Consider the following 12,305-nt stretch of genomic DNA (forward strand, 5'->3'; position numbering starts at 1 on the left):
AGCATCGTGCCTGAGTCCAAAGAGAACTGGAAAATGATGGTCAAGGCCGCTGTTATTTTCCCTTTTGCCTCACTCAACACCCTGGGATGCATTTCATCCGGGCCTGGGGACTTATCCACTTTCAAAGCCGCTAAACCCTTTCATACCTCCTCTCTCACTATGTTTATTTCAACCAGAATGTCACACTTCTCCTCGATAGCAGTATCTTCATTGCCCCTTTCCTTTGTGAAAACAGACGCAAAGTATTCATTAAGAACCATACCAACATCTTCCACCTCCACACACACATTACCCTGATGCTCTCATCTCAGTTTTAAATGGGCGGCCCCTTATTCTGAGACTTTGCCGCCTGGTTTTAGTTTCCCCTGAATGGAAATATCCTCTGTGCATCCACCTTGTTGAGCCCCTCATTATCTTATACGTTTCGATAAGATCACCTCTCATTCTTCTGAACTCCATTGAGTATAGGCCCAACCTACTCAACTTGTCTTCATAAATCAACTCCCTCATCTCCGGAACCAACCTAGTGAACCTTCTCTGAACAGCCGCCAATGTAAGTATCTCCTTCCTTAAATACGGGGACTAAAACTGTACGCTGTACTCCAGGTGTGGCCTCACCAATACCTTGTACAGTTGTAGCAGAACCTCTCTGCTTTTATACTCCATCCCCCTTGCAATAAAGGTCAACATTCCATTTGCCTTCCTGATTACTTGCTGTACCTGCATACTAACATTTTGTGTTTCATGCACAAGGACCCCCAGGTCCCTCTGCACTGCAGCACTTTGCAATGTTTCTCCATTTAAATAATAATTTGCTTTTCTATTTTTTCTGCCAAAGTGGATAACCACACATTTTCCCACATTATACTCCATCTGCTAAATTTTTGCCCACTTCCTTTGCAGATTTTTTGTGCCCTCCTCACAATTTGCTTTCCCACCATCTTTGTATCATCAGCAAACTTGGCTACATTACACTCGGTCCCTTCATCCAAGTCATCAATATAGATTTTAAAAAGTTGAGGCCCCAACACCGATCCCTGCAGCACCCCACTAGTCACTGTTTGCCAACCGGAAAATGACCCATTTATCCTGACTTCCTGTCAGTTAGCCAATCCTCTATCCATGCTAATATATTACCCCGAACCCCATGGACTTTTATCTTGCGCAGTAACCTTTTATGTGGCACCTTATCGAATGCCTTCTGGAAATCCAAATACACCACATCCACTGGTTCCCCCTTATCCACCCTGCTCGTTACATCCTCAAAGAACTCCAGCAAATTTGTCAAACATGATTTCCCTCCAATGGCCGTGCTCTCCCCCTCCCCTGGCCCTCCTCTTCCCCTCCCCTGGCCCTCCTCTTCCCCTCCCCTGGCCCTCCTCTTCCCCTCCCCTGGCCCTCCTCTCCCCCTCCCCTTGCTCCCGACCTCCTCTCCACCTGCTCCCTGCCTCCTCTCCACCTGCTCCCTGCCTCCTCTGCCCCTCCCCCGACCTGTCCCTCCCCCGACCTCCACTGGCTTTAGTTTTCGCTTTGTTTAACTGGAGGAAATTATGCCTCATCCAAGACTGGATGTTAGAAAAACAGTGTGACAGGGTGGAGGCACTGCAGTGAGGTGGTGGAGAGACAGCTGGGTATCATCAGTGTGCATGTGGAAAATGACTTCATATCTGTGGATGATATCACTAAGGGGCAGCAGGTAGATGAGAGTGGGCCACGAATCGGTCCTTGGGGGAAGTCCAGACATAACTCCATGAAAGTGGAAGAGAAGTCGACAAGAGAAAGTTGGAAGCAGCAGAGGCAACCGATTGATGACCTATATCTTGCTGACATAAAAGTACGTGAGCTGCTTGCACTGGGAGAGGGTGGGGTTTGAAGGGGAGACGGTGGGGTTGGCGGAGACGGTTGGTAGTAGAGAAAAGAAGCATGCGCTGTGTTTGCTTTCTAGGATGATTCCTGAAAATGGACTGTTTTGGCAGACGAGAGCAGGGCCCGATAGTGCGCCAGATACGCTCAAGCCTGCATTCCTGTATTTGAGGGCGCGAAGATGGAGAGCATACCAGGGGAATGCCTAGGATGGGAGAAAGTAATGGTTTTGCTGAGGACACCAATATCCAAATTGGGAATGAGGGAGTGATTGAGCAGATCGACAGGTGCAAACTTAATGTGCTGAATGGAGGGCCAAAGGCTAGAGAGTAAGTCTGTGCTCCACAGACTCTGCTCTGGACTTCTGTCTCCCATAAAACCAATACTTTGTCACTTTTCTCTCTCTGTCTTTGAACATAAGAACATAGAAACATAGAAAATAGGTGCAGGAGTAGGCCATTCGGCCCTTCGAGCCTGCACCGCCATTCAATGAGTTCATGACTGAACATGCAACCTCAGTCCCCCATTCCTGCTTTCTCGCCATACTCCTTGATCCCCCTAGTAGTAAGGACTATATCTAACTCCTTTTTGAATATATTTAGTGAATTGGCCTCAACAACTTTCTGTGGTAGAGAATTCCACAGGTTCACCACTCTCTGGGTGAAGAAGTTTCTCCTCATCTCAGTCCTAAATGGCTTACCCCTTATCCTTAGACTGTGACCCCTGGTTCTGGACTTCCCCAACATTGGGGACATTCTTCCTGCATCTAACCTTCTAAACCCGTCAGAATTTTAAACGTTTCTATGAGATCCCCTCTCATTCTTCTGAACTCCAGTGAATACAAGCCCAGTTGATCCAGTCTTTCTTGATATGTCAGTCCCGCAATCCCGGGAATCACTCTGGTGAACCTTCGCTGCACTCCCTCAATAGCAAGAATGTCCTTCCTCAAGTTAGGAGACCAAAACTGTACACCATACTCCAGGTGTGGCCTCACCAAGGCGCTGTACAACTGTAGTAACACCTCCCTGCCCCTGTACTCAATCCCCTCGCTATGAAGGCCAACATGCCATTTGCTTTCTTAACCGCCTGTTGTACCTGCATGCCAACCTTCAATGACTGATGTACCATGACACCCAGGTCTCGTTGCACCTACCCTTTTCCTAATCTGTCACCATTCAGATAATAGTCTGTCTCTCAGTTTTTACCACCAAAGTGGATAACCTCACATTTATCCACATTATACTTCATCTGTCATGCATTTGCCCACTCACCTAACCTATCCAAGTCACTCTGCAGCCTCATAGCATCCTCCTCGCAGCTCACACTGCCACTCAACTTAGTGTCATCCGCAAATTTGGAGATACTACATTTAATCCCCTCGTCCAAATCATTAATGTACAATGTAAACAGCTGGGGCCCCAGCACAGAACCTTGCGGTACCCCACTAGTCACTGCCTGCCATTCTGAAAAGTTCCCATTTACTCCTACTCTTTGCTTCCTGTCTGACAACCAGTTCTCAATCCATGTCAGCACACTACCCCCAATCCCATGTGCTTTAACTTTGCACATTAATCTCTTGTGTGGGACCTTGTCGAAAGCCTTCTGAAAGTCCAAATATACCACATCAACTGGTTCTCCCTTGTCCACTCTACTGGAAACATCCTCAAAAAATTCCAGAAGATTTGTCAAGCATGATTTCCCTTTCACAAATCCATGCTGACTTGGACCTATCATGTCACCTCTTTCCAAATGCGCTGCTATGACATCCTTAATAATTGATTCCATCATTTTACCCACTACTGATGTCAGGCTGACTGGTCTATAATTCCCTGTTTTCTCGCTCCCTCCTTTTTTAAAAAGTGGGGTTACATTGGCTACCCTCCACTCGATAGGAACTGATCCAGAGTCTATGGAATGTTGGAAAATGACTGTCAATGCATCCGCTATTTCCAAGATCACCTCCTTAAGTAATCTGGGATGCAGTCCATCAGGCCCTGGGGATTTATCGGCCTTCAATCCCATCAATTTCCCCAACACAATTTCCCGACTAATAAGGATTTCCCTCAGTTCCTTCTCCTTACTAGACCCTCTGACCCCTTTTATATCCGGAAGGTTGTTTGTGTCCTCCTTAGTGAATACTGAACCAAAGTACTTGTTCAATTGGTCTGCCATTTCTTTGTTCCCCATTATGACTTCCCCTGATTCTGACTGCAGGGGACCTACGTTTGTCTTTACTAACCTTTTTCTCTTTACATACCTATAGAAACTTTTGCAGTCCGTCTTAATGTTCCCTGCAAGCTTCCTCTCGTACTCTATTTTCCCTGCCCTAATCAAACCCTTTGTCCTCCTCTGCTGAGTTCTAAATTTCTCCCAGTCCCCAGGTTCACTGCTATTTCTGGCCAATTTGTATGCCACTTCCTTGGCTTTAATACTATCCCAGATTTTCCTTGATAGCCATGGTTGAGCCATCTTCCCATTTTTATTTTTACGCCAGACAGGGATGTACAATTGTTGTAATTCATCCATGCGGTCTCTAAATGTCTGCCATTGCCCATCCACTGTCAACCCCTTAAGTATCATTCGCCAATCTATCCTAGCCAATTCACGCCTCATACCTTCAAAGTTACCCTTTTTTAAGTTCTGGACCATGGTCTCTGAATTAACTGTTTCATTCTCCATCCTAATGTAGAATTCCACCATATTATGGTCACTCTTCCCCAAGGGGCCTCGCACAACGAGATTACTAATTAATCCTCTCTCATTACACAGAACCCAGTCTAAGATGGCCTCCCCCCTAGTTGGTTCCTCGACATATTGGTCTAGAAAACCATCCCTTATGCACTCCAGGAAATCCTCCTCCACCGTATTGCTTCCAGTTTGGTTAGCCCAATCTATATGCATATTAAAGTCACCCATGATAACTGCTGCACCTTTATTGCATGCACCCCTAATTTCCTTTGATGCCCTCCCCAACATCACTACTACTGTTTGGAGGTCTGTACACAACTCCCACGAACGTTTTTTGCCCTTTGGTGTTCTGCAGCTCTACCCATATAGATTCCACATCATCCAAGCTAATGTCCTTCCTAACTATTGCATTAATCTCCTCTTTAACCAGCAATGCTACCCCACCTCCTTTTCCTTTTATTCTATCCTTCCTGAATGTTGAATACCCCTGGATGTTGAGCTCCCAGCCCTGATCATCCTGGAGCCACGTCTCCATAATCTCAATCACATCATATCCGTTAACATCTATTTGCACAGTTAATTCATCCACCTTATTACACATACTCCTTGCATTAAGACACAAAGCCTTCAGGCTTGTCTTTTTAACACCCTTTGTCCTTTTAGAATTATGATGTAGTGTGGCCCTTTTTGTTTCTTGCTTTTGTTTACTCGGCCTTCCACTATTGCTTTTTACCTTTCTACCATCTGTTTCTGACTCCATATTACTTCGCCCTATCTCGCTGCATAGGTTCCCATCCCCCTGCCATATTAGTTTAAACACTCCCGAACTGCATTAGCAAATGTTACCCCTAGGACATCAGTTCCAGTCCTGCCCAAGTGCAGACCATCCCTTTTGCACAGGTCCCACTTTCCCCAGAACTGGTTCCAATGTCCCAGGAATTTGAATCCCTCCCTCTTGCACCACTGCTCAAGCCACGTATTTATTCTAACTGTCCTGCTCCCTCTACTCTGATTAGCACGTGGCACTGGTAGCAATCCAGAGATTACTACTTTTGAGGTCCTACTTTTTAATTTAACTCCTAACATAGAACATAAGAATTTGGAGCGGGAGTTGGCCATTTAACCCCCATATAATAAGATCATGGCTGATCTGATCTTGGGGTCAGCTCCACTTCCCTGTCCGCTTCCCATAACCCTTTACTCCCTTATCGCTCAAAAATCTGTCTATCTCCACCTTAAATATATTCAATGACCCAGCCTCCACAGCTCTCTGGGGCAGAGAATTCCATTGATTTACAACCCTCTGAGAGAAGAAATTCCTCTTCATCTCAGTTCTAAATGGGCGACCCCTTATTCTGAAACTATGCCCCCGAGTTCTAGATTCCCCCTTGAGTGAAAACTCTGCATCCACCTTGTCGAGCCCCCTCAGTATCTTATACATTTCAATAAGATCACCTCTCATTCTTCTAAACTCCAATGAGAAGAAGCCCAACCTGCTCAACCTTTCAATCCCCTCCTTTCCGGAATCAACCTCGTGAACCTTCTCTAAACAGCCTCCAAGTATATCCTTCCTTAAATACGGAGACCAAAACTGTACGTAGTACTCCAGGTGTGGCCTCACCAATACCCTGTGGCTGAAGAGCTCCTCCCAGAGTCACAATGCGGATTCAACGGACATGATCTTCACCATGCGACAACTACAAGAGAAATGCAGAGAATAGCACCAATCCTTGTACATGGCCGCCTTTGACCTCACAAAGGCCTTTGGCACTGTCGACCGTGAAGGACTATGGAGCGTCCTCGGTTTTGGATGTCCCCAAAAGTTTGTCGCCATCCTCCGCCTGCTCCACGATGACATGCAAGCCGTGATCCTGACCAATGGATCCACCACAGACCCAATCCACGTCGGGACTGGGGTCAAGCAGGGCTGCGTCATCGTGCCAATGTTCTTCTCGATCTTCCTTGCTGCAATGCTTCATCTCACTCTCAATAAGCATCCCGCTTGAGTGGAACTAAACTATAGAACCAATAGGAAGCTGTTCAACCTTCGCCGCCTCCAGGCTAGATCCAAGGTCGTCCCATCCTCTGTCATCGAACTACAGTACTCGGACGACACTTACGTCTGCGCACACTCACAGGCTGAACTCCAAGCCATTGCCAACACCTTCACCGAGGCATACAAAAGCATGGGCTTTACACTAAACATCCGCCTTACACTAAACATCCGTAAGACAAAGGTCCTCCACCAATCTGCCCCCGCCACACAGCACTCTCACCCCCGCCCCCCCGGTCATCAAAATCCACGGTGCGGCCCCCCACTCCGCCGTTCATCAAAATCCACGGTGCAGCTTGGAACAACGTAGACCATTTTTCATACCTCGGGAGCCTACTATCAGCAAGGGCAGATATCGATAACGAGGTCCAACACCCACCTCCAGTGCACCAGCGAAGCCTTCGGTCATCTGAGGAAGAGAGTGTTTGAAGACAAGGACCTCAAATTTGACAGGGCAGTAGTGATACCCTCCCTCCTATATGGCTCGACAAGGTGGATGCAGAGAGAATATTTCCACTCATAGGGGAAACTAAAACTAGCGGACATAGTCTTAGATTAAGGGGCTGCCCATTTAAAACTGAGATGAGGAGAAATTTCTTCTCTGAGGGTTGTAAATCTAAGAAATTCTCTGTGGAGGCTGGGTCATTGAATATATTTAAGGCGGAGATAGATAGATTTTTGAGCGATAAGGGAATAAAGGGTTATGGGGAACGGGCAGGGAAGTGGAGCTGAGTCCATGATCAGATCAGCCATGATCTTATTAAATGGCGGAGCAGGCTCGAGGGGCGAAATGGCCTACTCCTGCTCATATTTCTTATGTTCTTTCCTTCAACCACTGCCTGTCCCTCCTGTTACAGAGACGATCATTCCCACATTGGACTGTACAGCCACCTGAGAACTCGCTTTTAGAGTGGAAGCAAGTCTTCCTCGATTTCGAGGGACAGCCTATGATGATGATGATCCTGTATAGTTGTAGCAGGACTTCGCTGTTTTTATTCTCTAGCCCCCTTGCAATAAAGGCCAACATTCCATTTGCCTTCCTGATTACTTGCTGTACCTGCATACTAACTTTTTGTGTTTCATGCACAAGGACCCCTGTACTGCAGCATTTTGTAGCTTCTTTCCATTTAAATAATAATTTGCCTTCTCAATGCTTTTGGTCATCTCTCCTAGCAATTCTGTTACTATTTCTGCTTTGGAGGGGGTTCTTAAAGGTACTATATAAACGCAGGTTATTGTTCTCCATTCCCACAAGTTAGATGCTGATAATTCTGTCCACAATCTATTCGGGAGCAGATGTCGGGGTGCCACATTCTATCTCTCCAGAACCACTTCCTCTCCGGAGGTTATCTGTCGCTCATTGCTCTGCCTAAATAAGTTACCAAACTCTCACCCCCTCCACTCCCCTTCCCCGGCCCGCAATGATTCTCCGGTGGGTGACCTTAGAGATCTGAAAGCTGCAAATAGCAGATGTTGGGTCGAGCAGCATCCCTGGAGTCACCTATTAGCCGACTCAGCCAGTGTTGAAACCACATTACAGAGACTTCACACCACCTCATTTTACTGCTTTGGTGGCGAACTAGCAATGAAGAGCGACAATAGTTAACTTTGATAGAGACATCTTCGGTTTCGAATGCAAACATTCTCCGCGCACTCCCCTCTCTCCATCCGTCCCTGTGATTTCCATCTCAAAGTCTGGGTGCATCATCCATTAGATAATGTATCTATCGCTTAAAATGAACCAATGCAGTTTGTGGACAGTGCTTCCTGTGGAAGATTGACAAAGCCCCATAAGGCAGGCAACCTGTTTTTTCTATTCTTAAATCATGCAGAGAGTTGTTATTAGCCTCACTGAACAAAGTATTTTTCTTCCAGGTGTATGACGAGAAGTATTTCTTGGTGGAAATTGACGATGTGCGAATGGATGGAGCCCGTGCTGTTAGCTCCTTCGTGTGTCACAGGAAGAATCCCAACATCCTTCCCGTCCAGTGGTGTCTCAAACATGGGCTGCATCTGACTCCCCCCAAAGGTGACTGGAAGCAGAGGGTGGTGGGATGGATGTTTTTCAGATTGGGAGATGGTTTGCAGTGGTGTTCCGCAAGAGTCAGTTTTGGTCCATTGCCCCTTTTAAACTTTTTATAAGCAAAGAGATCAGGCTAGAACTTTATAAATCACTGGTTAGGCCTCAGCTGGAGTATTGAGGACAATTCTGAGCACCACACTTCAGGAAAGATGTAAAGGCCTTAGAAAGGGTACAGAGGGGGTTTACCAGGATGGTTACCAGGGCCTTCAGCTGTGAGGAGAGGTTGGAAAAGTTAGGACAGTCCTCCTTGGAACCGAGAAGGTTAAGAGGTGACTTAATAGAGGTTTTCAAGATGATGAGAGGTTTCAATAGAGTAAATCGGGAAACTATTCCCTCTGGCGAGTGGGTCAATAACCAGAGATTCAAAATCATTGGCAAAATATTTAGAGGGGAGATGAGGATAATTGTTTTCACTCCGAGAGTTGCCGGGATCAGGCACACTTTGCCTGGAATGGTGGTGGAAGATGATTCCATAAATAATATTAAAAGGGAGTTGGACAGGTACATGAGGCTGAGGAACTTACAGGGTTACAGACACAAAGCGGGGGTTTGGGACTGAGCAGAGCAGGCACAGGCATGATGAGCCCAATGGCCTCCTCCTGTGCTGTTAGTTTCTATGATCTCGTTCTTTCATAACTGCACGGCAGGTGTAGCCTTTAGCTAGCTCAATAATAACCCAAAATGCTGGAAATACTCAACAGGTCAAGCAGCATCTGGAGAGAGATCTCTTCAATAACTTTGTATCAGTGAACTTGCCCTTGAAAGTCGTCCTTTCATGAAAACTTCTTCTTTCTCGCCATTGTTATTCAATGTGTGCCAATATTTTCCAATTGGCATGTCTAAGGTCCATGGCAAAGTAACTGATGGGCACTGCTCTTGCAATCTGGTGTGATTGTCGATTATAAGTCAATTGTATAGACGTAGCCTTGAAGCGCCCTTGGTACTAGAGGTGAACATAGGAACAAGAAGAGGCCATTTAGCCCCTCGAGCCTCTTACACCATTCAGTTAGATCATTACTGATCTGTATCTCAACCCCATTTACCTGCCTCTGTATTCAGCAGGTGGAGTACCATTAAAGGCGAATTACAGTGGAAATACTTTCCAGACACCATATTATGCTCGCAAGCCACAGGTGGTCTAAATGACAGGTTGACTGATGGTTTAAAGAGAGAAGAGCTGCTGTGTGGGGAGCTGTGTAGATTCTGCTGTTTGACTGCGACAGACTCTGTATTGTGAAATATTTGATTGAATGAAAGGTTGACAGAAGGTTCTTTTTATTGAAAGCTGCACAAGTTGCAGGTATGCAGAAAGCTAATCTACAAATATCTAAGTTGATAAGATGGAAAGGTAACCTGAACTCATGTGTCTGTGTTTAATCAATGCCCTCAGGGTTTCCTGGACAGGATTTTGACTGGGCGGATTATCTGAAGAAGTCTGACTCCAAGGCTGCACCGGAACACTGCTTCCCCTCTGTAAGTGTCACAGTCAGGGAAACAAGTGTGTGGGGTGGTGATCTGTGTGGGGTGGGGGAGTGTGTAGGAGGTGGGGGAGTGTGTGGGAGGTGTGTGGGAGGTGTGGGGGAGTGTGGGGGAGTGTGGGGGGAGGTGGGGGAGGGTGGGGGAGTGTGTTGGATGGGGGAGTGTGTTGGATGGGGGAGTGTGTGGGAGGTGGGGGAGTGTGTGGGAGGTGGGGGAGTGTGTGGGGTGGAGTGGGGGAGTGTGTGGGGTGGAGTGGGGGAGTGTGTGGGGTGGAGTGGGGGAGTGTGTGGGGTGGAGTGGGGGAGTGTGTGGGGTGGAGTGGGGGAGTGTGTGGGGGGGAGTGGGGGAGTTTGGGGGAGTGGGGGAGTGTGTGGGGTGGAGTGGGGGAGTGTGTGGGGTGGAGTGGGGGAGTGTGTGGGGTGGAGTGGGGGAGTGTGTGGGGTGGAGTGGGGGAGTGTGTGGGGTGGAGTGGGGGAGTGTGTGGGGTGGAGTGGGGGAGTGTGTGGGGTAGTGTGTGGGGTGGAGTGGGGTAGTGTGTGGGGTGGAGTGGGGGAGTGTGTGGGGGAAGAGTGTGTGGGGTGGAGTGGGGGAGTGTGTGGGGTGGAGTGGGGGAGTGTGTGGGGTGGAGTGGGGGAGTGTGTGGGGTGGGGTGGGGGGAGTGTGGGGTGGGGTGTGGGGTGGGGTGGGGGAGTTTGTGGGGTGGGGTGGGGGAGTGTGTGGGGTGGAGTGGGGGAGTGTGTGGGGTGGAGTGGGGGAGTGTGTGGGGTGGAGTGGGGGAGTGTGTGGGGTGGAGTGGGGGAGTGTGTGGGGTGGAGTGGGGGAGTGTGTGGGGTGGAGTGGGGGAGTGTGTGGGGTGGAGTGGGGGAGTGTGTGGGGTGGAGTGGGGGAGTGTGTGGGGTGGAGTGGGGGAGTGTGTGGGGTGGAGTGGGGGAGTGTGTGGGGTGGAGTGGGGGAGTGTGTGGGGTGGAGTGGGGGAGTGTGTGGGGTGGAGTGGGGGAGTGTGTGGGGTGGAGTGGGGGAGTGTGTGGGGTGGAGTGGGGGAGTGTGTGGGGTGGAGTGGGGGAGTGTGTGGGGTGGAGTGGGGGAGTGTGTGGGGTGGGTGGGTGTGTGGGGTGGAGTGGGGGAGTGTGTGGGGTGGAGTGGGGGAGTGTGTGGGGTGGAGTGGGGGAGTGTGTGGGGTGGAGTGGGGGAGTGTGTGGGGTGGAGTGGGGGAGTGTGTGGGGTGGAGTGGGGGAGTGTGTGGGGTGGAGTGGGGGAGTGTGTGGGGTGGAGTGGGGGAGTGTGTGGGGTGGAGTGGGGGAGTGTGTGGGGTGGAGTGGGGGAGTGTGTGGGGTGGAGTGGGGGAGTGTGTGGGGTGGAGTGGGGGAGTGTGTGGGGTGGAGTGGGGGAGTGTGTGGGGTGGAGTGGGGGAGTGTGGGGTGGAGTGGGGGAGTGTGTGGGGTGGGGTGGGGGAGTGTGTGGGGTGGAGTGGGGGTATGTGTGTGGGGTGGGGTGGGGGAGTGTGTGGGGTGGAGTGGGGGAGTGTGTGGGGTGGAGTGGGGGAGTGTGTGGTGTGGGGTGGAGTGGGGGAGTGTGTGGTGTGGGGTGGAGTGGGGGAGTGTGTGGGGTGGAGTGGGGGAGTGTGTGGGGTGGAGTGGGGGAGTGTGTGAGGTGGAGTGGGGGAGTGTGTGGGGTGGAGTGGGGGAGTGTGTGGGGTGGAGTGGGGGAGTGTGTGGGGTGGAGTGGGGGAGTGTGTGGGGTGGAGTGGGGGAGTGTGTGGGGTGGAGTGGGGGAGTGTGTGGGGTGGAGTGGGGGAGTGTGGGGTGGGGTGGGGGAGTGTGTGGGGTGGGGTGGGGGAGTGTGTGGGGTGGAGTGGGGGTATGTGTGTGGGGTGGGGTGGGGGAGTGTGTGGGGTGGAGTGGGGGAGTGTGTGGGGTGGAGTGGGGGTATGTATGTGGGGTGGAGTGGGGGAGTGTGTGGTGTGGGGTGGAGTGGGGGAGTGTGTGGGGTGGAGTGGGGTAGTGTGTGGGGTGGAGTGGGGTAGTGTGTGGGGTGGAGTGGGGGAGTGTGTGGGGTGGAGTGGGGGAGTGTGTGGGGTGGAGTGGGGGAGTGTGTGGGGTGGGGTGGGGGAGTGTGTGGGGTGGGGTGGGGGAGTGTGTG

The 12,305-nt window shown here is 49.9% G+C and overlaps 1 protein-coding gene across 2 annotated transcripts in view; it reads left to right on the forward strand.

Annotated features, from left to right (window-relative positions):
* Window positions 1-12,305, forward strand: part of LOC139276932 (scm-like with four MBT domains protein 1) — a 65,268-nt gene that overhangs the window by 32,539 nt on the left and 20,424 nt on the right. For both annotated transcript variants that reach the window (XR_011595995.1, XM_070894930.1), the window contains exons 8-9: window positions 8,480-8,633; window positions 10,078-10,160. Coding sequence is in view for 1 of the 2 variants with exons in the window: in XM_070894930.1 (XP_070751031.1) it covers window positions 8,480-8,633; window positions 10,078-10,160 (237 nt within the window). In the remaining variant the exon portion in view is untranslated. The remainder of the gene's footprint in view (window positions 1-8,479; window positions 8,634-10,077; window positions 10,161-12,305) is intronic.

Source organism: Pristiophorus japonicus, chromosome 12 (assembly GCF_044704955.1).
Source record: "Pristiophorus japonicus isolate sPriJap1 chromosome 12, sPriJap1.hap1, whole genome shotgun sequence".
Lineage (NCBI taxonomy): Eukaryota > Metazoa > Chordata > Chondrichthyes > Pristiophoridae > Pristiophorus > Pristiophorus japonicus.